General features: G+C 51.2%; 12 protein-coding genes across 12 annotated transcripts; 5 read left to right on the top strand and 7 right to left on the bottom strand.

The window, feature by feature from the left end:
* Positions 1-12: 12 nt before the first annotated feature.
* Positions 13-1601, bottom strand: BU25DRAFT_86078 (thiolase-like protein). The gene is made up of 2 exons (XM_033712183.1): positions 1275-1601; positions 13-1215 (listed from the first exon to the last, which is right to left on the bottom strand). Exons 1-2 carry the CDS (start codon positions 1400-1402, stop codon positions 75-77), a joined length of 1269 nt encoding a protein of 422 aa, XP_033567123.1. The 5' UTR covers positions 1403-1601; the 3' UTR covers positions 13-74.
* A 2902-nt stretch (positions 1602-4503) lies between these two features.
* On the bottom strand, positions 4504-5169 carry BU25DRAFT_471003 (uncharacterized protein; the record flags this gene model as incomplete). Its single annotated transcript, XM_033710807.1, has 1 exon — positions 4504-5169. A coding segment is annotated over exon 1 (228 nt), but the record flags the coding sequence as incomplete, so codon positions are not given.
* Positions 5170-5901: 732 nt separating this feature from the next.
* On the top strand, positions 5902-6863 carry BU25DRAFT_406224 (uncharacterized protein). The gene is made up of 2 exons (XM_033705216.1): positions 5902-6025; positions 6077-6863. Exons 1-2 carry the CDS (start codon positions 5967-5969, stop codon positions 6840-6842), a joined length of 825 nt encoding a protein of 274 aa, XP_033567121.1. The 5' UTR covers positions 5902-5966; the 3' UTR covers positions 6843-6863.
* A 126-nt stretch (positions 6864-6989) lies between these two features.
* Positions 6990-8078, bottom strand: BU25DRAFT_470995 (uncharacterized protein). The gene is made up of 2 exons (XM_033710806.1): positions 7171-8078; positions 6990-7140 (listed from the first exon to the last, which is right to left on the bottom strand). The coding sequence occupies exon 1, from the start codon at positions 7918-7920 to the stop codon at positions 7393-7395; it is 528 nt and encodes a 175-aa protein (XP_033567120.1). The 5' UTR covers positions 7921-8078; the 3' UTR covers positions 6990-7140; positions 7171-7392.
* A 2167-nt stretch (positions 8079-10245) lies between these two features.
* On the bottom strand, positions 10246-13687 carry BU25DRAFT_470993 (uncharacterized protein; the record flags this gene model as incomplete). Its single annotated transcript, XM_033710805.1, has 3 exons — positions 13192-13687; positions 12845-13049; positions 10246-12794 (listed from the first exon to the last, which is right to left on the bottom strand). The coding sequence occupies exons 1-3, from the start codon at positions 13336-13338 to the stop codon at positions 10246-10248; spliced, it is 2901 nt and encodes a 966-aa protein (XP_033567119.1). The 5' UTR covers positions 13339-13687.
* Positions 13653-15040, bottom strand: BU25DRAFT_436607 (uncharacterized protein; the record flags this gene model as incomplete). Its single annotated transcript, XM_033708956.1, has 8 exons — positions 13653-13756; positions 13838-13999; positions 14125-14311; positions 14420-14483; positions 14535-14598; positions 14645-14753; positions 14801-14875; positions 14906-15040. 8 exons carry the CDS (start codon positions 15038-15040, stop codon positions 13653-13655), a joined length of 900 nt encoding a protein of 299 aa, XP_033567118.1.
* Positions 15041-15146: 106 nt separating this feature from the next.
* BU25DRAFT_85881 (uncharacterized protein) lies at positions 15147-15876 on the top strand. Its single transcript, XM_033712181.1, has 2 exons — positions 15147-15454; positions 15519-15876. The coding sequence occupies exons 1-2, from the start codon at positions 15284-15286 to the stop codon at positions 15687-15689; spliced, it is 342 nt and encodes a 113-aa protein (XP_033567117.1). The 5' UTR covers positions 15147-15283; the 3' UTR covers positions 15690-15876.
* Positions 15718-17564, top strand: BU25DRAFT_86002 (Dehydroquinate synthase-like protein). Its single transcript, XM_033712182.1, has one exon. The coding sequence runs from the start codon at positions 16063-16065 to the stop codon at positions 17302-17304; it is 1242 nt and encodes a 413-aa protein (XP_033567116.1). The 5' UTR covers positions 15718-16062; the 3' UTR covers positions 17305-17564.
* A 371-nt stretch (positions 17565-17935) lies between these two features.
* BU25DRAFT_444924 (catalase-domain-containing protein) lies at positions 17936-19702 on the top strand (the record flags this gene model as incomplete). The annotated part of the gene is made up of 3 exons (XM_033709412.1): positions 17936-17944; positions 17997-18169; positions 18217-19702. 3 exons carry the CDS (start codon positions 17936-17938, stop codon positions 19577-19579), a joined length of 1545 nt encoding a protein of 514 aa, XP_033567115.1. The 3' UTR covers positions 19580-19702.
* A 784-nt stretch (positions 19703-20486) lies between these two features.
* BU25DRAFT_444923 (uncharacterized protein) lies at positions 20487-21422 on the top strand (the record flags this gene model as incomplete). Its single annotated transcript, XM_033709411.1, has 3 exons — positions 20487-20805; positions 20952-21146; positions 21284-21422. 3 exons carry the CDS (start codon positions 20487-20489, stop codon positions 21394-21396), a joined length of 627 nt encoding a protein of 208 aa, XP_033567114.1. The 3' UTR covers positions 21397-21422.
* Positions 21423-21783: 361 nt separating this feature from the next.
* On the bottom strand, positions 21784-22863 carry BU25DRAFT_85743 (Cu,Zn superoxide dismutase-like protein). The gene has a single exon (XM_033712180.1). The coding sequence runs from the start codon at positions 22725-22727 to the stop codon at positions 21861-21863; it is 867 nt and encodes a 288-aa protein (XP_033567113.1). The 5' UTR covers positions 22728-22863; the 3' UTR covers positions 21784-21860.
* A 2014-nt stretch (positions 22864-24877) lies between these two features.
* BU25DRAFT_417489 (uncharacterized protein) lies at positions 24878-25565 on the bottom strand (the record flags this gene model as incomplete). The annotated part of the gene is made up of 4 exons (XM_033707814.1): positions 24878-24896; positions 24936-25087; positions 25133-25285; positions 25404-25565. 4 exons carry the CDS (start codon positions 25563-25565, stop codon positions 24878-24880), a joined length of 486 nt encoding a protein of 161 aa, XP_033567112.1.
* Between the last annotated feature and the right edge of the window lie 371 nt (positions 25566-25936).

The following is a 25936-nucleotide window of genomic DNA, read 5'->3' as shown; positions in this document are numbered from 1 at the left end:
ACGACCAGTTTCTACTTGCTTTAAACTGGAGTGATGTTTCATGCAACCACCCAGCAGTCACTCTACGATCCGGCCTACGCCTCCTTACTTGCCCTCACCCTATGCACCACCGAAGATCTCTTGCCGGATCTCGAAAGCCTCGAGACAACTGACATCCCAAGTCTATGAGCTTTAGCCAGTACACCCAGACTTAAAGCCTGTTGAGACTCATCGTCTCGACACCGCCTCATGCGGAACATCTCAATCATCAAACCAGGCCCGAAACTGGTGGCCACTACGTCATCTCGACCTTTACCCATTCTCCTCAACTTGTCTAGCACAACAAGTACTGTCGGACTTGAAGAGTTGCCGTACTTCTGGTATGTATCGAGGGAAGCTCGAATGTGGTCGTCGGTGAGGTTCATTGCCTGCTGAGCGCCTTGCAAGATTGTGACTCCGCCTGGGTGGACGGCCCAGTCGAATGTTGTAGGATCGATGGGTGCGCCGGTCGGGTTGCAGATTTGGTCGAACATGGTACCAATAGCGCCGACGGTGGCTTTTGGTACCTCTTTGGTGATGGTAGCTATCATACCACTCGGGCTCACAGAGTACGACATGTGATCTTTCGTCCCCGGAATTACTGCACTTCCCCACTCTTGGAGCTCGTAAATTGGCTTTTGATCGTCTCTCATGGCTAGTCCATTGCAGACTACCAGTGCAGCAGAGCCGTCCGAGAACAATGCCGGGGCAATGTGCAGGTTCTCGTTGTCTTTACATGCAGCCTGCAACTCTGCCCTCAAGAAGAGACTGCAGAGCTCAGTCGCAAAGACCAGGATTCGGGCTGATCTCCCTCTTGAAGATGCAGCTGCGGCGAGGTTTGCTGCCTCTCGAAGCGCTGACAGACCACCAGCACAACCAACACCGTGTAGTAGAGCCCTCTGTACACCAGAAGGCAACTGAAGCTTCTGGCTGACGAAGAGATCATAGCCAGGGCTACCCTGGTCGGTACATGTGACTGCTACAACGTGTGTGATGTCGGTCGCTGACAATTGTGCTTCCTTCATTGCTTTTTTGCATGCCGCTACTGTAAGATCGACACCAGTCGTTCGGAAAATCTGCGACAATTCATCGATAGTAGGAGGTTTTGCATCGGCTTTAGTCCATATGGAGTAGTCGAAGATCGTGGGACGGGACAGGATCTGTGTGTTGCGGTTGACATGTAGTAATCTCTGGAACCTTATCATACGTCAGCACCCAAGGCTACATAGCGTTCGGAATGTTTGCATTTCACTTACCCTGGCGATGTGATGTACTCAGGAACCAATCTTGTGACGAGGTCGGCGAACTGTTCTTGTGTTTGCGAGTATTGAGGGTACTCATGAGCCAGGCCGGAGATATATACGGAGTTGTTGCTAACGGTCATGTTGAAACACGGAAGAAAATAAATGATGGGAACGAAATTTATAATATAGACCGGGCAAGTCTATTGAGTAACGATGTTGTGATGGTCAGCCAGAGAGCATACACTCAAAACTCATATATGTTGAGCAGTGGTCGACTTGAGATTGAAGGAATTGCCTCGTAAGCAAGTGCCATGGCGACTAGGGGGGGCTGAGTGTCGTGACTGGTGAAGGGCGTAGCGTGGAGAGAGTCGTTCGAGTGTCCAGTATTCCAGGCTACAATTCGCTTGACATTACCACCAAAGGTAAGTAGCGTGTAGAGGCCGTCAAAAAGGCGATGAAGAAGGAACAGTGGAGCCGGTGAATGATTCATACTCTTGTACTGACACTCGGTCAACGCAGGAATAGGTTCTCTTGCTGCTCAGCGCTGGTCAACCAGAAAGGCCTGTAGGAGGGCAGTGAACAGTATGTCCAATGGTAGTATGAAATGGCGTTGGCCCCGAGAGGCCGCATATAGCAGAGGGACTAGACACAGCCATCTATTTGCAGTCACTGAGCTGGCCAAGCTTGGACCTTGGACACAGACTGGATGTTCTTGGTGCGCGAGAATGGGACTAAGAAGCTGCCATCCCTTTTGCCTATTCCATTTCGAAGATGAATCGTTCACCATTTGTCCAATGGAGGTCTCGACCAACGTCCGGGGTTAGTGATGTGGCAAGTAGGAGCCTGCGAAATGGAAATGTTTCGGACGAGGCCTCCAGGAGGTTGCTGCTGAAAAGGAAAACTGGCCAGTAAGGTCTTCGGATTCACAAACATCTGGTTTTGACGATTAGTGCGTTGAAATCTGAGATGCGTCATGTTGTCTCAGTCAGCGTAAGTTGATTTAGCACCCAGAGATGTTCTCAGCCTCCACAGCCGCACCAACCACTAGGTTCGCGGCTGTCGTTCGACGGGTGCAGCCGCACTGCAGACACAACTACCGAGGCGTTCGCCGGGACGTATTAGTGCACTAAATTTGACGCGAGATGCATCGGAAGTGTGTGTGACCAAAAGAGTGCATTACTCTAGTCCTCGAGGTGGAAGTCGTGTTGGAGACCTTGTCACATGCGTACACGGTGTACAGATGTGACTGAGCAATACAATACCAGCCACATCATTGACCGGCGTCACTATTGAGCCGTAAGGTCTCGCTGGCGCCTGATTGTGTCGTTTCTGCCTAAGCAGAAGTGAACCTAAGGCGTTCTTGCGGCGATTGGTGGATCCATCACCCTCTCTTCCTCCAGGAAAGAACTGTCGCCTTATGCTAAGGAACGCTGCGCCTTGCATGGTCAGGTACGCTCAAAATGGCAAAACTCGCGTGTATGGGGGGCCGGGGAACATTGTATGGCTCATCGCGCGTGCCTGCCTTGGAGGGTGTTGATGCGGCTCTGTAGCCTGCAAGGCTGAGGCTTACCCCGAGCGACAGGTACTGTAACTGCGTGAGCAGTGTCGGTCGGAGGCTGTGATAAATGATTGTATTGCTATCTGTGTTGTTGTTCGGTGATGTTCTTGTACAGGAGTTCTCCGCTCAGAGGTAAGTGCAATTGCTCTTAGCAGTGCCTTCTACAATAGAATATCATGTGACTTCAGCTACGTAGTTACACAGCCCCTCAGCTGCGGTGTCAACCAAAGCTGATCTTCTTGAGCAAATGATGCTCCATATTGCACCCTAATAGGATATCTGAGACGATACTCCTTTTCAATATCATCCTAGCACCAGTGAGTCAAGCTCGCTGGATCAGGACTGTCCAGTCCTTCTGCCTTTGATAGGCAATCTTTGATGTCTCTCATGCCAAGCTGTTGGACAAACTCAGCATTCTTCTGGCGCACGAGGATCTTGGTGCGTCCACTGGCTGGCATGAGATTGGTGGGCTTCCACTGAACCAATATACGTCCATCAGCCACCTCCTGTCTCAGCCAATGTTGGTGGACATCCACATGTCGTAATCGCATGAACAGCTTGTCTTTGTTCTTGGTGACAACACCCACAGTCTGCAGGTTGTCACAGTAGATTGTTGGTACCATCTTTAGATCGAGCTTGATGTGTTTGAATAGTTCTGTTGAAGTCGTGCCTTAAGCAAAGCCTATAGACACTATTCAATTGGTTCTCGGGGATGATCAGAGGTACAGAAGCCGTCAGGGGTTGGTGACTATCAGTTGGGCCTGTCATAGCCTTTGTAATAGTCAGGTAGTCGTCTAGTCAAAGACCGTGGCGACTGGGAGCAATGAGTAGTACAGAGTATGCTGTCTAACTCGAGAGTGGGTGAGATTCTAATAACAAAGTTGATTGACGAGGTTGAACACGATGCCATAAGGGCAGCATGTCTACTTGCTATATACTTGAGCAGGAGGATTGCTTGGATCGCTTGGTACTGAGTATACTGATCGTACCAAGTATACCGAGCGTTCCAAGTATACTGCTCGTACCGATTATACTGCTCGTACTGATTATACTGCTCGTACCAAGTATACTGACGCGGCCTAACTGCTCGAGTTGCTCAAGTTGCTCAACTGAGATTGATGATCATGCTGAGTATCGCCAACGCGGCCTCACTGCTCGGGTCGATCGATATTAAGAGTGTTGATCATACTGAGTATCGCTGACGCGGCCTCACTGCTTGGGTCGATCGATACTACAGTTCCTCGGCTCCTCTCGTATCGTTGCGTAGTCCTGTTTTTTCAGTGTTGTTGCGAGTTGCCCTTTGATCGTAACAAGTCAATTCCAAGCCTGTAGCTCACTGGCTGCTGTTGATAGAGCTAGCAGCTCTGCCTCAGTGCTTGATTTTGTGACTGAACGTTGGAGTGTTGCTTTCCAGTCGATAGGCATGCCGTACAGCATGAACAGATATCCCTGAGAGCTGCGTCGGATCAACAGGTCATTGGTAAGGGCTGCATCTGATGCACCGTAGAACAGTGGCTCAGTGTCTGCCAGCTCTGACTTGGAGATCTTTGGGCTTGGACTCATATATATCATTTGCCTGTCAGCTGTCTGCTTCTCATTGACTGCATGGTCTCCATGAGCACCAATTGCCAATCTCTTTTTGCCCTTGATAGCTAACAGGAAGTCACGCTGGGTTCATGGTGGTGTAACATCAGGCAGATTAGCTGACTTGCACTGCCGTACAACATGTAGCCACTCCTCAAGCCAGCTGTCAATGTTGTTTCGTGGTCGACTCTGCAATTGACAATACTTGGCTATCAGCTGCAGCTCTCTCTCAGCTGTTGATGGGCAGAGGTGCTTCTTCAGCTTCTTCAGTCGAGCGTACGCAGTATTGTCGCTCTGGATGAGATGTATGTGTTGGCGGCTGATCATTCGGCCAATCTTCGAGTAAAGTTGTTCAATGCTTTTCTCTTGATTGTGTATCTGGCCAGTGCTCAATCGTAGTTCCTCTCTGCATGCTGGTATCGCTGGAACTCCTCAGTTATCATATCCCTGAGCACAATGCCAGTATCCTCCTCTGTCTCATCATGGTATTGCTCCGGCTCAACAGCTGCTGGCTCCTCAAGCTTCTCAAGGACCGTCTTGTCAAGGTCTGGATTGATCATTGACCACAGTTGATGCCTGTCTGTGCTATCCTTTCGTAGGAAGATTCATTCCCCCCAGTCTGCAGGCTTCTCAAGTATTATCGTCGTCCTTGTAATCAGTCCATCCAGCTCAGTAGTAGCCATCCTGAATCAGGCTCATCGGCTCTCAGGTTGACTCTGGTACGGGACAGTGCGCTCTAGACTCTCAGTAGGTAAAGGTAGCGGTTTGATGACGTAGCTCTATTGACAGCAGTCAATAGCTCATCAGCATGCAGTAGCGAATACAGCGGTTGAAGTCAACAGCCGGGCTCATAACTGTAACTGCATGAGCAGTATTGGTCGGAGGCTGTGATAAATGATTGTATTGCTATCTGTGTTGTTGTTCGGTGATGTTCTTGTAAAGGAGTTCTCCGCTCAGAGGCAAGTGCAATTGCTCTTGGGCAGTGCCTTCTACAACAGAATATCATGTGACTTCAGCCACGTAGTTACAGGTACCAGACATAGGATCCTCTCATTGGAGGACTAAGAAGGTGATAGTGAGGGAAATGTCTATCAGTTGATGTCACGGTTCAGGGTGCTCTTGCCTGTCGAACCTCACCTGCCATGAGAGTGACTGCCACGTCACACTAGCGTTGTTTACAGCTACTCACCTATACATACTGTCCGTAGCTTCACCCAATACAACCTCAGTTCAATCCGTCAATTCTTCCCATATGCGCACTGTCCACGCTTCCCGACAGTTGACAATTCAGGAATAGATCTCACGTGCGATTCGATGATTCGTGGGGCTCCTGCGTAGTGGCGTGCCGTGTCTGACACGCCGGGTCCTCCAATTTACCCCATTGGGACTGGTGCGCGAGAACTGCTCGCGAAAATAGTTTCGTTGCAGCATAGTGCTCACGCGCTGTTCGCAAAGCATATCTGGGCGTGGGCTCGAGTTTGAGACATTGCGCGGTGATTTATATCGAGGCAGAGCCGTCCTGATAATCTTGGAGCGGTCGCGCAAGGTCTTATAGTCGAAAAATGGGGGCATACAATTACGATCATGCAACTACACACCAAGAATCGCGGCCTGCAAACCAGTAAGCTAGTGTTCGACTCAAACGTTGCGCTTGGTACTAAACGATTCGTAGCAGTTTTGGGAGAGACAGACCGAGACTTGAACAGGAGCAATCGGCTCTGAGGATGTATTCATATTTGCCCTGGGAGCTTCGCCACCACATACATACTTTCTGTGTGCAAGGCTCTTACGACAACGAGGTTGTCGTCCGCCATTCGACTGGGAGCAAGCTGGCCCTACTTGTGCGGCAGTCGATCGGCACACAATCATACCAATGGGCCGAGGACCCAATTCTCCTGCAGTTAGGCCCAGATCGGATCGGAATGAATGCTGCCAGAGAGGTACTCGATACGTACTACAGGACGCGTACCTTCAAGTTTGTTCACGAAGAGCTTGGGTTGCTACGATCGTTCCTCGAGACTGACAGCTTTGGTCTCGCCATACGTCCAGCCGACCACGTTCGCCGATTGCACTTGCAAATTCGGCCCTTCAAATACACTCAATTACGGGAACCCAAGTGGAAAGACGACGAAGAGACAAGATGTCTCAAAGCTCTGGAGTCTCTTGCCGGTCTTCAAGTTCCATGCACGACAGTTGATATTCACATAGACTTGGCGCAGGATTTTTCTGACGATGAAGAGTACGAGGAGTTATTAGATCATGCTGCGGGATTTGTCTTCCGGGTCATGAGACTCGTGGATACATTGAGAATGAACGGACTAAAGTTAGAATTGTCATTCGAAGGGAGGTGGGATGGCAGAGACGGAACAAAGTTGTGCAGCAGCTCTGTATCCTCGATCGATGACTGTATAACAAAAATGAAAATCGCTTGTCAATAAGGCTTTTCTGAAGGGCTGACGGCTCACCACAAACCCAGCCATTCACGTTGTTGCCTCAATTGATGCGTTTGTAGCCACGCGACTATTGCGTCATGCCTTCCAACTGCCAGTGTCGTCGTACTGACTCTAGACATCGGAGTTGGCCGAATCCGAGTCAAAGAGAACCTGGATTCGCCAGCAGTATGCCTGCCAGATGAACAGTGTGTGAAGAACGCAGTATACATACGCATCCCAGGCGTGACTTGAGACGCCCCCATGAGATCAGGCATCTTCTGCTTCACCAAGGAGAATACGATTCCTGTTATGTTCATTCAGTCAGGAGAGACACCATACTCATCAGCCATGAAGGTTTTGAGATGGGGCATGTTCATGCAGGAGAATACGTGCAGCTCGTACGCATCAGGATGCTGAGCTAACGGAGCATCTGCTCGTGCAAGATACTCAAGGTCCCGCCGGTTCCAGAAGCCAGAGAAGTGGGTCATGTGGGTGCTTCGCTTGATGGACGACATATCTGATGGGACTGGTCGCCCAGTAGATTGTAGTAGAAATGTCAGGCTATCGTGACCATCAGCTCGGGAAGGTTAAAAACCAGATTCTCAGGCGACCAAATCACTGGCATTAGCGCATCCGTGGTAAGGAGCCGACACGTGTTAAGTCGTATTATATCGTAGATCTCTGCAGCTCGCGATTCCGAGATTCGATAGGTATGCATAAGGCCTTCGGGTCGAGCGGACGACACTTCATCGCAGTCATCAGCTCCATATGCGCGATCTGGAGGGTTGACCGGAGTGCGACACATTGGACACGTCTGCTTTTTCAGTAGCCACTTGCCGATGCAGAGAATACAGAAGTAATAGTCACAAGGAGTGGCGATAGGTTCAACCAAATCCGGTGCGAAAGTGTCGTGGTAGGGAAGGTCGCGCCAGGACTTCGTGTCCGCTTCGTTAGTCAGAACGATATTGCCGTACTCTTCATAACAGAGACAACATGCGATTGCGCTTGGCGTTCGAGTGGCCGCTGGAAGTACCATCAGCATGTCGTCGACGAAGTCTTGTTGGAGGATGATTCCTGTCGTCATTGTGTAGACTGTCTGTTATGGTTGATTGCATTTGTGGCGTGTATTGACCTCGGGACGACTATTCGTGAATAGAGATGACTGCAAGCGCTGCACCTCTCCGGTGGACAGTGAAAGTTCATGTAGGCATAATAGCTCCTGGACTTTTACATGAATCGTGAAAGACCTTACACTACTATGGCGTGTGGTGAAGCCATTTCGCAAGTCCATGTGGTCGAGCAATGCATGGAGACCCGGTAGCTCAGTCACTTGTCAGATCGATGCAATCAGCGGTAGCTGCAACTCCTGATAGGGCTGGATTCATGTTTGACATGACTATTCAGGGCGTAGGAACAGGGCTCGAGGCAAAGTGCTTGAGCCGAGCAGCACGAAGCTGATCAAGCTCGCTCGCAACGGCGACATCGTTTGTGTTTGCACTGACTGCTTTGTCAGTGGTCGCGAAGGAGCCGTTCTTGTGGCAGACGATACTGAGTCGTTTCTGAGTAGCCTGTGGTGTGTGTGGCATGCTTCAGCCTCTCAACACTGTAGTACTATGTGCTGCCTTGCAATCTGAACGTGGTGATTGCATGCTCAGACGAATTGCACGAGCTGAGTCTTAGCTTTCGTTCGCTAATGACACTGGTGAGTCAAGATCCACTACATTGGACAGCGATTCCAGTGATGACGACAGCCCCTTGGACTGCCGTACAGGAGGAAGGCATAAGATCAAATTCTCATTCAAGTTTGATAGATCGATGACTTCGCAAAATTTGGTCGTTGCTTGCTGTCGGGCATGTGGTCTTTGAAGGCGTTGAGCGGTTCACCTTGTTGTTGCACTTGCCGTTCGACTTCGATTTATCGGCTTGCGATGAATGTTCATCAACTGCTGCTGTTTGTGACCTCCCGGACCCTGGCTCATTAATTGAGGATTATGTGACGCTTGTGCCACCTGGCCACGTTTCTGTGACTTCTGTTTTCTTGTTTGCAGGTGACGTTGACGTTTCAGTATCGACGCCAATGCCTGACTGCTCGTTGCGCTTCGAAGTCTTCTGCTTTGGTGCTGGAGGAAGTGGATCAAGGATGTCCTGGGAATGACTTGCTGAAGTCAGAATGCCGGAAAGTAATCGCACTTAACTCGGTGGGTTGGGTCAAGCGGCACATCTCTTTTACCATTCCACATTACCTCGCGCTCCCCGCCCTCGAAGTCTTCCCTTTGCAAGGCGATAACGCCAAAGGGGGAAAACGTGATTCTGCGTTCCAGAGAACGCAACGCCATGACTGCTTCACTTTTGCTTGCGCGCTGCTTCGTGAGCTTGATGTCATGCACAGCCCCCTCGAATGAGAGCTGTTCCTCTGCAACAATGACCGTGTGAATAGCACTGAGCCCACCCAGTCCATGTACGGTCTTCCCCAAATGTTAAAGCGGCTACTCGTGACATCGAACAGCTTTTGCTCATCGACAGGTCGTGGAGCATTCAAGTCGAGCGACTTTTTCGCCACCAAGAGTTCATCGCTTGTAATCTTTGGTCTATAGTACTTCTGCAGGATCTTGTAATCGGGGAAGTTGGCAGGTATGACCTAGCGGGAACCCCAAGACCGTCAAATACAAAGATCAGTTGTATGTTGAGATTCAGGAGCTTAGAAATGCGGCAAAACATGGCTTTTTCGATACCTTGGAAGGCAGCGTCGTTGGAGACTGCGAGGATTAGTATGGCGATGTCTGGAGTTCTCAAACACGTACTGTGGATGGCATACACCTGCGCCATGACCAGGTTGTTGAATCGCCAATCAGCATCATCAACAGCAATTCGGAGAGCTCTGCCTTGTTCTTTGTAATGTTCCTCCGCGTATTGAGCAATAGGCTTGACTTCCTCAAAGTACCGGAGAGTATCCCAGAGCCTTAAGCAGGTTAGCATACATTATGGAGCCCAACGGGACACCGTACTCAGGGGGACCCATGACGTATGGAGAATGCCAGTTAGAACCGTTGTGGCTGGACGCGACTTAGCGCGATTTCCCGTGTTCGCGTAGGATATCGAAACAAGGCAAGGTCGTCGAACTTCCAGCGACACAATCCCCCCAGATACATCGCTCACTTGTCTTACAACCGATGCTTTCTCATTGTTGCAGGGCCAAGTATCTATTTTCCGATAAGGAGTAGGCATATAGGTAAGGGACAAGGTGAACGGTCGCTCCTGACAGAAAAGTGGCGTGAAGCTAGAGAGCTACCTAGCGGCTTGGCACTTTGTTTCCCTAATGAGCAGCGACGCGTACAGCTGTTGCGTTCAGAGCTTCGATTGTATGAACAGCGCATCCATGTTTAGGAAACTACTGTACAGTCCTACGATACTACATGGAACAGTCCCACGCAGCTGACTTATCCAACTGATCGAAGCCCTGCCACATCTCGACTTCGAGATAAGAACTCATCTCCTTCAATTTTTCTTCGGCGCCCTTACGCTTTTGTTTCAATGCGTCGCCCAATATCTTCGCCGCCGAAAGAGCCATGTCAGATTTTCGTCCTAGGTACCACAAGGCTTGGACGCAATCCTCTGCCCGCTGAAACGCCTCTTCCGCTCCGGAACTACCATCAACGGAGAACGAAGGCAGCATATGCCCGGTCTCAAGTAACACCACTCCAGCTTTGGCAAATGCACGAATCAACACTGCAGTCCAAGGCTCTGTCAATAAGGCCCCCTGATTGACGGCGAAGTGAAAGTCTCGTGATTGCGCAAACGAAGCATTCTCTCGCGGACACGAACATCGGGCCAAATCTGAAAGAGCTTGGCAGTTGCTCTTTCGAAAGCAAGCCACAAAATCAGTCGAAGTACGGAGCATCTGCTGAGTTTCCAGGCCGAACTCCGAATCGTCCACAATCTCGATGAGGTCTGCTAAGAGCAACGTGGCAAGATGCCAATGCCCAGTCAAACAGATATACCACGATTGAATGCGAGGTGGCAAGGTGTCATGATACTGGACACAATCTCGGATGAATGGAGCGTAAAGTCTCTCCCAATGTTCGCATACACTGAGAGCAGCTTTGATGGAGCGTTCGACTCTTTCACCATGACAGCTGCGAGAAAGGAGCGTCTGTATTCGTGTAACTTTGCGAAAGAGAAGAACCTTCACCGGTGCCGCATCACACAGAAGAGCAGCAGCCTGCTCGAACGAGCATGGCCACCGGACAAGCTTCTGTTGCAGCCGAGTACGCTGATGGGCGAAAAGGTGGATATCCCAGACGCCCTCGGTACTTCTGGGTACGATTGATCCGACATCGCGCTGCATCTGATCCGCTGTTGTCCTTGGCTCGTTGGCGTAGACATTACTGTCCTCGTCGGACAACACTAGTGGTCGCTTGTGCATCGCTGAAGACAAAGTGTCGAACATAACTCCGAGCCAGAATAACAGATCGACTGTGGCACGATCGGCAGCATCGACACGATTTGCGGCCGGCCTATACTGTTTACCACGTCGGTTGGCTCGTGGCTTGAGCAGCGGTGTACCTGCACGCATCGTCATTCGTGATCTCAGGGAGTGTATCAGCCGAACACCTTTCTCCAAATGCACGGGAGGGTCCTCAGCATCGATTGCGAGGTTGAGCCTCGCCATTAGGTCCTCATATTCCTCCACTCCTGCATCACCAATATTGAACGCCGATCTTTCTAGTTCGACCTGGTCAGATGCCATTCCAAGTTCAGTGTCCGGGTCGTTTCGTCGCTGGGTCAGAGAGAAGACTATTTGCGCGAGCACCAATCTGAATGACTCGATATCTCCGGCATCCTGTAAAGCCACGCGTGCTTCGTTCCATGCGGTGATTTGCAGTGTCCGGTCAAACTCGATGCCACTCAAAGACATATCGGCACTCTGACTCGTAAAACCTTCTGAGTTTGCGCCATGGTCGAAGGGGTACTTGGCTCTGCTCCTTTCCGATGATTGAGCCCACTGTGTGGCGAACGAGAATATCGCAGAATTGAGAGCTTTGCCAACTGCTTTGTCCTCCTGAAAGGTAAGTTGTCGCCCTCGAATCGAGGAAGCCAAACGATCAAGTCGAAAGACGCGGTGGTACATGCGGTTCCAATCAGGTCTACCGTCGTTTGTTAACGATATGTCTGCTTTTGCGGTGTAAGGGCAAGTCCGCTCGGTCAACCAGCATGAAAGCGCGTTCTCGAAGCTGTCGTGATATATCTTCAGTAACCCCTCCCTCAAAAACGCTTTGTTTGCAGACGAAACAAACTCGGCTGCAAATGATATGGCTGGGCAAGGAAGCGCACCATTTGAGAGTGACACCGACGAGCTACGGCGCCGTCGTTTTCGCCCAGCGCGCATTATAGCGCCGTCCACTTTCGGTGCAGTCTCGCCATCATCCACGGCGTCGCCATTACTTGGGCGATGACCTCTCTCCTCTATTGTGTCTTTCACGCTTCCAGGTGGTGTTTCGAGGGATGAGCCTTGACCGGAATCACACGTCAATTGGCTAGCCCCGTCTTCGAATACATCGCTGAAATGGCCAAGTTGCTCCTTCGCAGACATATCGATGCTATCATACCACAGAGCCGGTATTGACCGAAATGCATTTGTCGAAGAGTCCATCTGAAGTGCCGGCACTCCCGGGAAGTCGCCAAATGTGACCCCTAGTTGGGCTGGGCTCATCAAGCTCCCACTCCCTGTGATATCTGATCGACATATCGGCTTTCCAATTTGAACCTGCCTTGATGATCCATTGGTGTTTCGAAGCGGGATTGCTGCATTGCTGTCCGTTCGGCGACGTTTCGCCGGTGGGACCGGATTTGGCGGAGCCTGTGTTGCCTGTGACACCCTCTGCGAGCGAAGCCATTCGAATGTACAACTCTTTTTCGTCTTCTCACAGTTTCCACAGGCAGCTAATGGTCCATAGACATCTGCATTGTCAATCGTCGGCTGTGCCGCTCTTAGAGCGAATGCAGCTCACCACTGTAATGGAAGACACTCGGATGGTCTCCCGATTTGCTCGCGTCTAGCAACGAGTCTTCCAGTATCGCCGCGTCGCACGCTCGCTTGCCCTTCCGACATTGATCACAACACCGATTCTGCTTCCTGCTTGTCTTCGAAGGGTTTGGGGCACTCATCGCCGGAGGCGTGGGCGATGTCCATGCATAATCAAGGAACGACTTTGGCTGTACATCAACAAAATTCATAGCTTTACATCGGACAGGACGTCGGAATTAGGAAAGAGAAAGTGAAGCGGCGTGCAGAGGAGCGAAAATAGCTTCCACGTCGCTGACACTTCTCCTGCACAACCCCGCGTGAGCAGCTTACGAGGTTCAGTCTTGGTGGGTCGATGTCCTGATCGGGATTTGCGGGGAAAGCTAGTGCGCGGCTAAGCAAATCTTCTACGCATTCTACGGCTCTTCGCGTGGTGAAATGCCGAGGAATCTCGTACTGATTGGCTCTTTGAGTGTTCATGTTGATAGCTGTCACCCGGCTGTTGTCCGTGCGCCTTATAAAACCTGTTCGCGATAATTATGTGGGCTCAAGGCTCCGGACGAATCCATCATTCTTAGCTCGATCAGCCCAAAGCTTCTTTTTGGGGCGATCAGGCAGACCTGATAAGAATCGAGTGCAGAGTGGCACCGAGACCCTCTTCGCTGGGCTTTATCAACCACTCAGAGCTCGGCAAAACAACGCTTGGACGCAACACGCATGTGCTAGGAACTACCGCTAATAAGTATGCTTTATGCACTTTCCATGCTGTATCGACATATCAATATTGCTCGAACTCAGGCACCAAGAGCCTGATACACCTGCCCTTCAACATTGAACAACAGGCCGAGCACTTTGGCGTCAGCAAAAGGTAGTGTTTGGGTACAGACGATACCACCGACTCCCTTCTCACGATCACCCCACTACCAGCAATTCGGTAATGCAGCCCAGAACCCAGTGCTCTTTGATCTTTCGGTCGGACCTCCATTCGATAACATAAATGTCAGGCCCCAACCTTGAGGTGGGTTCCCCTCGACTAGGTACATCTCGGGAACAGCATTTGTGAGATCGGGTTTGGCAGCCGGTATGCCTTGACGAGCGAAGTCGGGGAACTTTTCGACCTGGTTGGTGAACATCGTGTCTACTTTGGCCTTATCAAGTATTTTCGCACCGGTTGTTGGTGATGTGCCATCGTCCAGGAGCGTTGCGATGATTTCTGCATATTGTCAGCGAGCTTGCTCCGAGCCAACCGAACATCGGACGACTTACACGCGTAGTCCGAAGGCTTTGCGAAACAGCCCGCACCACCACTGTTTAAGACATCCTTCACTTCAGAAGGCTTCACGACTAAGGGCTTGCGCAGTAAATGATCGCGAGCGATAAGTGAACCATATTTGTTGCGTTGGTTTATGTACGCAAGCTGCTTCTTCATCTCAGCTGTCGGGAATCCCAACGGCTAAAAGATATTAGTCGTCCAATGATAGCCCGGTCGCACGCTCAAGGGCAATACCAGCGAAAGTCAATGTTTGACACCGTACTCCCAGCCCTTTCCTTGTTAGAACACCAACGGCTGCAAGATGTCTTTGATGTGGCTGGAGAACTCATCTGTCGCGGTCAAAAAGGCCGACCTTCTTAACCCTAGAGTTCAGAAGGCTTTATACACCGTTACATCATCGAACCCAATTGGGTGGGAGAAGTCCCGGGGCCATTCATTGAAGAACGTATAACCAAAGCCAGCTGATACTGGTCAGTTTTCGACTCAGTCGAGAACCTTTTTGTTTCCACGTACCCATGTGGGTAAGCAGCATCCTCAGGGTGATTTTCTTGTTCTTGTCCACAAGATTCCCATCTTTCTGCAGGACCTGTAAGTCCTTGAATTCTGGATTCAATCTCTCAATCTCTCAATCTCGTCTCCATTGTCCAGATGCGGCTTGCCCTGTTCCACCAGCTGCATGCATGCCAGGCCGGCGATCATCTTCGTGTACGACGCGATCCAGAACACATTGTCCAGCGTCATGGACTCAGAAGAATTGGCACCTCGCTAGCACACAGCATGCGCAAACAACTCTTTGCTATCTCTGCCAACTGCAACAACACTGGCTCCTGGAATATTGGATTTGGGGTCGGCGCATCCATCGTCGGCCGTCTTCCTGAGGTTCTTTAGGACACCTTCGGGCAGCGACATCTTGGGCAACTAACTTACAAAGCTTAATGGATAGATAAAAGCGCTCAAAGAGAGAAACTGGGGGTTTCGTGATGCTTAAGAAGGTACTCAAGCACGTCTTCAGTACAGCTTCATCCTTTGCCCGGAACGCGCCCCGCAGACGGAGAGGGGCCCCCTGCAGCAGACCCCGCCAAAAGCAAACACCAACCCCCGCACGAAAGGATCACGCTTCGGCTTCAGCTTGGAGGATGTCGATCACGACGGATGAAACCGAAGAGAGTGACAGCGGCGCCAGCCTCCAAGAGATGCGGGGCGACGCTAGGGCTCCTGCTCCTGCCTGGGCATCATTGTGAAGCTGCTGGCTTGCATCTAACGCCTGCGACCTCTCAGACTCTCCACGATCCCATCTACTGTGGCGTTATTTTACTTCTGGATGTAGGACTACTCCACACTACTGATTTCCACCCTTGGGTCTTGTTCAGATTTAACATATACATAGAGAGGTAATACATGCGTGACTGCTGCAATGATTGGAAACAGCAGCGAGGCCACAAGCCTTCCCATGGTGACCCGCGCAAGCATTCACACGCTCATCATCTCTTCCGTTACAGTGTTGTTCAAGACGACACTTCGTACCGTAATAACCCACTCTCTTATCAACAACAACTAACAAATACGTGTACCTCGGAGTGAACCGAACCGAGACCCTGATCAACCGACCGTTACACCGTAGCGCACACCCCTAGAAACATCATGTACCGGTAATATTTACCACGTTGTACTCCCGGCTGCACGACATTATCTTCCTCTATCACGACACGAACCTTCCAGTGTTTGATCACGATTTTGCTGATAAGGTCTGCGGATAGTCCTGTTTTCTACCCAAGTTACAGAAAATGAGGTTCAAATTGCGTCATAGGGATGACTCGCAGCACACCACTTATGTGCATGATAACCCGGTCTCTGAAGCAGCCTCCATTTGCATTCTTCGGTACTTATCGAATCCAAAAAAAAAGGAATCTCGCTACACAAGTTAAGCCACAATGTACACTTCGCAACGCGGCAAACGAACGATCCAGCAACTTCCTATCCTGGCACGCAAAGGGCACAATGCGATCCTGAGATCCAACTACATCGAAGATATCATCCATGCGATAGGGGAATGGAGCTGCCAACGGGTGGTTCTTGTCTACTCGAAGGCACTTGATGCTAACACAGACGTTGTGAAGAAGCTCAAGGAAAAGCTCGGACACTTCGTTGTTGGCAAGAAAGCCGGCGTTGGTGCACACTCACCGTACGAAGATGTACTCGAAATTGCAAGACTCCTGAACGAGAGAGAAGCGGACTGTTTACTCAGCATTGGAAGCAGCAGCTACTCGGACGCTTGCAAAATCGCTCGCCTGATGCAGACGAACCTCAGCCCTGAAAACCTTACAACGGAAGCTATGGAAGCTCTCGTGAATCAAGAGAAGGGCACAGTAGACGACCTCAAAGACCCCAAGATACGGCTCATACTCGTTCCCACCAGTCTGAGTGCAAGTGAATGGAACAACAAATCGTCAGCAACCAGCCCTACAACACAGAAAAAGCAGCACTTCGCCAGTCCAAATGCTGCACCTGACCTCATCCTTCTCGATCCTGAGGTCGCTTCAACCTCACCCAGGAAGCTCTGGCTCTCATCTGGCATGCGAGCTGTCGACCATTGTGTGGAGACGATGCTAAATGATCAGTGCAAGACCGATGCTTTCCATCACATGGAAGACGCCCTCGCCATCCTTCTCAAGGGTCTGAAAGACTACAAGGACGGCGAAAGTCAAGACGACCACGACGAACTCGTAGATGGTATCAGTCAATGCCAGCTTGGGAGCAGGAACGCTATGATGGGCTTGCTGCTCTGGAGCATACCTATGGGCCCATCGCACGCAATCGGTCATCAGCTCGGCAGCATCTGTGGCGTGATGCACGGTGTCACATCTTGCATAATGTTGGCACCTGTACTGCGGTACACATACGAAGGAAGCGAAAGACAGAAGGAGGTCCAGAAGAAGGTACTGGACATTTGGAACAAGGTGCTGAAGACAGAAGAGACAAGCCTTGCTGATGCGGTAGAGAATTTTGTTAAGATGCTGGAGCTACCACACACGCTGAAGGAAGTGGGCGTAGTCAAAGATGAAGATCTTGAGAAGGTCGCTGAGAGCACCCTGACAGATGTGTTCGGAGCTCAGGAGGGTCTGGTTGGCAACAAGGATCAAGTCCTAGAGATTCTCAACTTGGCGAGAGGTTAAACGGTATTGAAGTCTTATAAGTTCTCGCATTTGAGTAGCGGCATATCGACTCCGTTTGTTACCATCGTGGCTACCTTGCAAGGTGATGGTAAATGTGAGGCAGGAACTGCCGAACGATCGCCGCTTCCTGCCGGACCATCTCCGCCTATCAAAGCAAAAGTAATCGTCATCGCCTCATCAGTCAGCTGCATCCGCGCAACATCAACATCATCCATCGCGCACTTGTCAATTGCCATCCCCACTCGTCCGTTAACGTGTTCGTACAAGATCCCAGTGCGCACGTTTGCTGGCCAGATTCTTCGGGCGGTCGAGCCTCAACGGTCGACAACGGCTTATAAAACGCTGTATCCGCGGCCTCCGCATCAAAAGTTGGAGGGCCCACACTGAAGTGATTCGCGGGATAAGCAAAACGAGTACGACTTTAACTATGCTCAGTCACGATGACGCAACAAATACAGAGCAAACAACAAGGGTAGCTGGTGGATGTTTCGAGCACGCGTTGAGAATGACTTCATCGTAAAATGCGTGCGCATACGCGCATGCGTGCTGAGGATAAAATCGCCTGCACCCCTTGCAGTATGTCGTCTAATCTCCGCGTACTCATTAGCATTCAGCGATCAGATCCATCAATATGGCACCAGTATGTGACCGCTTTCCCATATCTAACTATGTTACTGACTGACTCGTAACAGCAAAACAACGACAAGCCCGTCTACACCCTGGCTGAGGGAAGGCCAGCAGGAGACCCAACTTCACAGACCATCCTGCGAGGCAATCCGCTGAAAGGCGGAGGTCTTGCACTTCTGTCAGACACACAGCTCATTGAAACACTCGCACACTTCCCTCGCGAGAGGATACCTGAACGGTATGCACTCTTTCCAACATCTCAGACTTCATACTTATATAGTCCAGAGTCGTCCATGCGAAGGCCGCTGGAGCATGGGGAGAATTTGAGGTTACACACGACATAACCAACATCACATCGGCCAACCTCTTCAGTGAAGTGGGTAAGAAGACTAAGGTCCTAGCACGAATTTCTACTGTTGCTGGCGCCAAGGGATCCTCAGACACAGTCCGCGATATCCGAGGTTTTGCACTGAAGTTCTTCACCGATGAGGGCAACTGGGACTTTGTCGGCAACGACTTGCCTGTCTTCTTTATCAGGGACCCTGTCAAGTTCCCTTCGTTGAACCGTTCGCATCAGAACCACCCTCAAACACATGTTCCTGACTCGAGCATGTTCTGGGATTTTCACAACAACAATCAAGAAGGAACACACTGCTTGATGCAATTGTTCGGCCAACGAGGTGTACCTGAGAGTTTGAGGAATGTCAATGGCTATGGAGTTCACACCTACAAATTTGGCAAGCCTGAGGATGGCACCTTCAAGTACGTTAAGCTGCACTTCAAGCCTGATGGCGGCAACATCACAATGAAGTCGGATGACGCCGTACGCCTTGCTGGAGAGGAGCCTGACTACCACGTCAAAGATATGTACAACGCCATCGAGAAGGGTGACTACCCTACCTGGACGCTCATGATCCAAGTCATGGATCCCAAGGAAGCCGAAACCTACCGCTGGAACATCTTCGACGACACTCGAATCTGGCCACACAAGGACTTCCCTCTCCAGCCTGTTGGCAAGCTCACTCTGAACAAGAACCCTGCCAACTACTTCCAAGACATAGAGCAGGCCGCCTTCTCACCCAGCACCATGGTCCCTGGCATCGGTCCCTCAGCCGACATCATGCTGCAAGCCCGCATGTTCAGTTACCCCGACGCCGCCCGCTACCGCGTCGGACCAAACTACCAACAACTCCCCTGCAACCGCGCAAAGTACGTGTACTCACCCTATCAGCGTGACGGCCCAATGCGCATCGATGGCAACTACGGGGCCGACCCCGACTACGTCCGCTCGTCCTTCCGCAAGGTCAACTCCGGCGGCCCCACCGACGTCGCACACGACGAGTGGATTGGTTCAGTAGCCAACTACACATCCGAAGTCACCGACGAAGATTTCGAGCAGCCCCGCGATCTGTGGAAGCTATTCAAGGAGTGGAAGCAGGACGAGATCTTTATTTCGAACCTCAGTGGGCATATGAAGAAAGCGCTGCCGCAGGTGCAGAGGGAGGCTATCAAGGTGTGGAGTAAGGTTGACCAAGAGATTGTGGATAGGCTGGAGAAGGCGCTTGGTGATTACCTTGGTGACAAGGGGGTTGACCATGTTAGTGGTACACCGTATGGACTGCAGCCGGCGTATGGTGGTGGATACTAGGTCTGCCAGGCATGAGCTTGGAGGTTCTCGGTACCTCGTAAGCTCGTCTCAGATGGTCGCCTCTGGCTGATGTAACGATTCATAGATTTTGATATCTTGATGATCTTTCAGCACTCATCCCCGTCGCTTTGAATTGAGATTCTTGCAGCGTCTGAGCTTCACACGATAACCGAGAGATCTTCACAGCATCTGCGGTACAAGGGTCCAAAATCTTGCACCTTCACGCCGGTCCTCTCTGCGCGACCCTGGAAGTCTTCCAAGCATTGGCAGTGCTCCAATTTCGGGACTGCATTCTCGTAAAATTGTACCTCCGCCCAGGACCCAGCGCCGCGGCATAGTGCTCTATTGTCCGCCCTCTCCACTTTCTGTGACCTGGATCGACCTATTGAATGCCTCTCAGGTACCCATGTATAGCCTAAGGTGGAAAGGATTTCAGACCCTGGCGACTATAAAGGTGGGATTACCACTGACATGAGCCCTCATGCAGGGTCTGGAAGAGCCTCCACCCCTCAGTACACGGACGTTGCTCCTCCATAGGCCTACTTGACGACGACCAAGTTTCAAACATTGTAGATTCCAGGATGGTACAGTTTAATATCACGAATGTCCAGACTGCACCCTTGGTGAACATCCTAGTGTTCAGCGGTTTATTGTCCACTCAGCCCGGCCCAGAGTACGGTAGCGAGTTCGAGCAATCTGTCCACGTCTATCATGTCTGCCGGCATCCCAAGGTAACAAGATATTGTTACGCGTACGAAGAGGGGTACGCAAAAACTCTACACTCCGGCATCAAGACATCTTGGCAATGAACAAGCAGTATAAATCGCACCCATCCGCCAGGTCCCCTTCCCCGTTCACACCTTCACCAAATCTACATATCTGAAGTATATTGCCATCAAGCTTCAAGATGTTCACCCCTCTTCTCTTCCTCGCAACCCTCGCAGCCCCAGCCCTCGCCGCCACCAGCGGTGACTGCCGTCCCCTCCGCCGCGGTGTTGCTCCAACACCGACGCCCAACACCCCGGAGGCCTTCGCCTCCTTCAACTACTACGACGTGGTGGCCAACAGCACTGTAGCTGAGCACCCCGGCAACTACGAGAACTTCCTGGTTGCTGGGAATGCTGCTTTGCACGATGACGATGCGTATGTGGCGTACAAGGAGTTGAAGGGGTATGATGTTGGTGCTTGTGCGAGGGAGTGTGATCTGACGGGGGGGTGCGCTTCGTGTATGTTTTTTGCTTTCCTATTCCTTTGTATTGCTGCTCTTCCATCACACATGGTGACACTTGGTCACTACACCCACCTCCTTCTCTCTCCATCATGACGCACCCGCATAAATTTGGAAACAAGACCAAGCTAATTCGCGGCACAGTCAACATCTACTTCCAGCGCCACCCCTCTCTGGCCCCCGGCCCCGCGTGCCCCAACCCCGAGGCCAACATCGTGGTCCGCTGCGCGCTCTTCAACGCGCCCATGAGCGCCGCCCAGGCGACCAACCACGGGCAGCAGCGCGGCCCTGCTGATGCCGAGGGCGACAGGTTCGAGGTGTTGATGCGTGGCAGCAACGGTACGACCCCAACCCCTAAAGTCGTTCCTCTATAGTCGTTTCTGCTCCCCATTCCCCTTCCCCTTCATGTTTTGGTCTTGATGTTGGTGGAGGTGGATATGTGTAGGTGGAGTGAATGGTGCTAATACGTCGAATAGCATACAACCGCCTCATTTCGCCCAACAAGAGGGTCACGGTCACTGCGACTACGACTGTCTCTGCGACCAAGACGGTGACTAACGTCGTTACCAAGATGGTTCGCGTTGAGTAGACGCTCTCTTTTCCTTTTCTTTTTCTCTCTTGGAACCTTTCGAGGGGAATAAAAGTTTTTGGGCTTGGATATGCCTTGCTTTAACGAATCCGGTTGCCTGGCCTCACCTAGAGATGGCCGGGCAGAAGGGTTTTGCTTGACTTTTTTCTTTCTTTAAGGATATGTACGGAAATTCGATTTTGGATATTGGTAATCTTTGTGTGCCTTGGTTGTATGTGAACTGTGATATGGACGACAAGTCTCGCTACCAGAAGATACCTATCTACCATTACTTGGGTAAATGACTTGAAGGCCTCCAGGGTTCTACACAGGGGCTGAGAACCATTGATACCTGAGCTCCAGTCTTGACTGTCGCATTTTGAGTGATCAATAAGATGTTTGGATGGAGTGATCATGCTTAGGATGCATCATATCATTAAGATATTAGGCATTGTGTACAGCTACAGCTAGATCGCGCCCACAGTCTACAACAGCGCAACAGCGAAACCAAAAACAATAGCAGCAACACCCGCAGTCAGCTTACCGGCAGCACCAGTGAATTCAGGAACCCCACCCGTGCTAGTCGCCGTAGCATTGCTTCCGCTCGTACCGTTACCACCGGTACCATTTCCAGCTCCCTGAGCCTCAAAGTTCGCACAAGTAATCCTGGTGGTATTACCAGTGTGCAGCACAAACGCTAATCCCCCAAAGAACGCCGGGCTCCCCTCCTCAGTACTTAAAAAGTTATCAGCAAAACTCGTACTAAAGTTTCCCTCGGTCGTGATCTTGCCGCCATGCTTGCCGGCCAAATCGCCAACCTGGCAGTTCTCAGGCGCGGCAGTGTTGCACATGTACAGCTCGCCCGCATTCTGAGGGTCCAGGTGGCCCATGGTAGCAGTGCAGTTGCCGTCGTCAGGGACGGGGAGCGTGTGGATATGCCAGTTAAAGGGCCCGTAGGCGGCTTGGTTGGGAAGGTTGGTGATGTTAACGGTGAACTGGACACCGTCTGTGGTGCCGACGGCCTCAACAGTACCTTGGACGGTGTCGCCGACCAGAGGGTTGAACATAGAGTCAGGGAGTGTGGCAACATAGGTGGCAGCGGGCTGGTTGGTCTGGGAGGGTGCGGGGCCCTCGACGGGGGTGTAGCTTGGGTTCGGAGGGAGAGGCGAGATGATAGCACCCTGGAGTGTGTCGACACCTGCGAAGGGAGTTCCAGTGGCAGATGGGATGACTGGGAGGACACCAGACTTAGTCGTCGAGAGGAGTACTGGTGGTGGCGGAGGTGCCTCAACGACGCGCGACTGAGCTGAAGCAAAAGCCGTGAAACCTGCTGCGAAGATGAAGTTGTGCATCCTGACTGAAGATCTGCGTCGCGCTAATGTTGCTGGTGTGATGTGTTCGTACGGGTCTGAATTTCCGATGCTATCCACGTACTGCGAAGGGTGCTTCACGACTTTATAGCCAAGCTCTTGCTCTTTACCTGCACCCTACCACATGGATAATGGCGTACAGCTCACACTCTGCCATTACTCATGTCTAGGTACAGTCCACAGTGACGACAAGACTCATCAGCCCAGCCGCCCTGCTCCCAATCAGTGTTTGAATTTTACAGTTCAGCCTTACCGTCACGCTTCACCGCACCTATGAAGACGCTCAGTTGCCTGGAACACGCCCTGCACGGAAAAACGATGCCGTATCATCACCCTGACAGTCGAACCACGCGAGATTAGCGAGGCGCAGAGTGCAGTAGCGTAAAGTGGGGTACATCGCGTCCGTCCATGATACGCTAGAATGCCGTCCTGCCCTGGTATGGTATTCATTGATCGCGATATCGAGTCCTCCATTGATAGGTCGCTGTGAGACACGTCAGGGTTGATCTGGTGTTGGTAGTCGTAGAAAATGACATCAAGACTTCTTTAGCGAAGTGAGATGGCCTGAAAGCTTGAAGGAACCTCCGCGGACACGGCAGAATGACAGTAATACAGGGTTGAGAGTGTTAAGGAAACAGCAATTGGGAAAGGGGCAGAAGAAGGGTGAAGAGGAAGAATGATGCCCTGGTGTGAAAGGTGGTGACGACACTGCTGACTAAGTACATCAGCTTGAGGCAGGCGCGACTACTCAACACATTGAGTGGAGCGACATGTTCAATCCAAGATAACTTTGCTCAAGGAAGCCGTTCAGTGAGTTCAAAGTTTGTGCAAGCGCTTGCTGCAGCTTTCAACAGGTCTGTCATGCCAGCGGACGGCGCACTCAGCGGTACAGCCTTTCTCTTTGAATCCTTCCTTCCCGACAATCATCGCTACTAGCAACGCTTCTGAACGCGACATGCCCAGTCTCTGACAGAGATTCGGTATCGCCTAATTGAATTCGCATTCTCCGCAACAGTCGTGCACGGTCTGCTCCATCGAGTCCTGAGCCTCTAGCTGGCACATTGATATATGGGTTGGTGCGCGTTAACAAGGAAACGTGGTTGAAGACATCCGGTACCGCAGTCCGCGACTGGATGAAGATACCGAAGCTACTGAGAACCAGCAGAATGGTCGAGCAGATAACGAGATGCGCCGCCCATGGAGCGTTGACGCGGTAAACTGGTATTGACAGCGTTACCACGGCCTGCGTCGAGTTCATTGTTAAATTATCTAACGGCTGCCCGGTGGCTTTGTCTAGAGATCTTTTGGCAAAACGAACGCTCATGGTAATGGTCATGGGCCAACGGGGCGAATCGACGAACGTGTTCAGAGCCTTTGTTAGGCGACGGGACATTTCCACCGCCTTCTGTGGCACTCCAATATATTGCGTCCAATTTTGGGTCGGTCTATCCACTCAACATATCCCATGGATTTGCCACGCCGTATGTGTTGAGACCTGACCTCTCAACGATGCGAGACGCCGAATCAAGTAATGGTTCCAGTGCCCAACGTGGGCGAGACCATAGAGGATCGCAACACCGTGCTTGTCCTGTCTGTCCATGCACCGCAGACGCCCCACTGCGCATCTATCGGACTGGCAGATGTTATTGGCCTGGACCACCGTAGAGAAGCCCACAACGTCCTTCCATGTGACTTTGCTGTACATGAAGAAACTCCTGTCTTTGAATAAGGACTGCGCAAGCGTATAATTGGTTGCATTCAAGGAAAAGTCCCAACCCTCGTTGATAAGCCTGCTCTGGTTCTGCAACTCAAGAAGGTAATCTATAACCGAAGGCTGCTGAAGAGAGTGTCCCAACTGCAGAGTGTTTAGAGATGTTGTCCTTGGGTGACAGCTCGCATCCAAAGTACATGTACTCGTAAGGGATGGTAAAATTGGTGGAGCCGGCGTTCCGAGAGGTTCACAATGTTAACGCCCGCAAGAGACGCGTAGCTGTAATTTCCATTGGGATTCACCGTATACTAAGGCCATACTGTTGAGTTATTCGATTTTGCTAGTCCAAGGTTATCGATTCGAGGTATGTTTGGGTGACTCCAAGCGTCCTCTGGTGTCCATTCCAGTTTCTCGGCTGTCATCAACGCCTATGGAGACAACTGCAATTCCATAGTTGTCAGTGTCTTGATATTGCACACCAACAGAGAATGCGCAAGACACTCTGACTTCCTAGTGGCGAAAGAGTCCAGAACGCGAGTAGGGCTACTGTCAACACATCCAGCGAGTGTAAAGTGAGAGCGTGTCCGACGGTGGCTACTAGGCTCTGACTGCCGACCATATGCTTCAAGAACTACCATGATGTAAGCATAGGTCATGCTATCAGTAATTGACTTACTCCAAGTGTCGCACCCTCGCCAGATTTCCACAATGCAAACTTCCTTAGAGCTCGACCTCCAAGCGCAGTGAAGTCGAGAGGATAGATCATGGGGCCGATGAGGAGGGCGTCCTGTATATGCTTGCCATGAGGCGAGACATCCCGACCATCAAGCTTACAGGCAATAATAGCCAACACGAAATAATGCCAGCTGAAAGGGGCTGAGTTAGCGTTGTGAATACAGACCGATAAAAGAAATGGGCAACGAGAGCAAAAGGCAGTCAACCACTACCCATGTTGGTGCATTCTCTATGCGGTGAAGCTCAGCAGGCCAATCCGGAGCTGTAGGAGCCTTATCTGTTTTTGCATCCAAGCCGTCTGCATCAACCTCGACTGCACTATAAGCAGTACCGCCCTTCTTCTCTTGCTTATGAAGGAGTTTCGGTAAGTGCATGTCGAATGTGTAAGGAAAGAGTAGTGGTGACGTCAACAGGGACTCAAGCTTGAAGGTCAGCGCAGCCTCCCAATTTGAACAATTAGCGCTGACGCTTGGCGAGATGCCACAAACGTCGGGTCTGGAAAGGCCTGTCTATTGGTTGACTTTTGGTTGGTGTGCTGCTTCACGGTAATGTTGCACCTGCGCGGCCCGTGGCAATGCTTGTGCTGCCCTGGATGTGGCAAAGATGTGGTAACTGAGCACTAGAATGCTGCAGACATGGGACGCGCATCGGATCGGAAAGCGCAGAGATAGAGCAGCGATGCACTAGAAAGGAAGTAAGCAAATGCGACTCCTGAAACTCGTCAACATGTGTCTCTGGGGTCTCG

Source organism: Macroventuria anomochaeta (genome assembly GCF_010093625.1).
Source record: "Macroventuria anomochaeta strain CBS 525.71 unplaced genomic scaffold BU25scaffold_2, whole genome shotgun sequence".
NCBI lineage: Eukaryota > Fungi > Ascomycota > Dothideomycetes > Pleosporales > Didymellaceae > Macroventuria > Macroventuria anomochaeta.
Note: the sequence above shows the minus strand (reverse complement) of the source record. Positions and strands in the feature narration are given on the sequence as shown.

Bases quoted from the DNA above. Each gene is read 5' to 3' on its own strand.
- BU25DRAFT_86078 (XM_033712183.1), bottom strand. From the start codon at position 1,402: ATGACCGTTAGCAACAACTCCGTATATATCTCCGGCCTGGCTCATGAG. The intron at 1,216-1,274 runs GTAAGTGAAATG...ACGTATGATAAG, and splicing joins GAGTACATCACATCGCCAGG to GTTCCAGAGATTACTACATG.
- BU25DRAFT_406224 (XM_033705216.1), top strand. From the start codon at position 5,967: ATGGGGGCATACAATTACGATCATGCAACTACACACCAAGAATCGCGG. The intron at 6,026-6,076 runs GTAAGCTAGTGT...AACGATTCGTAG, and splicing joins GAATCGCGGCCTGCAAACCA to CAGTTTTGGGAGAGACAGAC.
- BU25DRAFT_470995 (XM_033710806.1), bottom strand. From the start codon at position 7,920: ATGACGACAGGAATCATCCTCCAACAAGACTTCGTCGACGACATGCTG.
- BU25DRAFT_85881 (XM_033712181.1), top strand. From the start codon at position 15,284: ATGAAACCGAAGAGAGTGACAGCGGCGCCAGCCTCCAAGAGATGCGGG. The intron at 15,455-15,518 runs GTAGGACTACTC...ACATATACATAG, and splicing joins GCGTTATTTTACTTCTGGAT to AGAGGTAATACATGCGTGAC.
- BU25DRAFT_86002 (XM_033712182.1), top strand. From the start codon at position 16,063: ATGTACACTTCGCAACGCGGCAAACGAACGATCCAGCAACTTCCTATC.
- BU25DRAFT_85743 (XM_033712180.1), bottom strand. From the start codon at position 22,727: ATGCACAACTTCATCTTCGCAGCAGGTTTCACGGCTTTTGCTTCAGCT.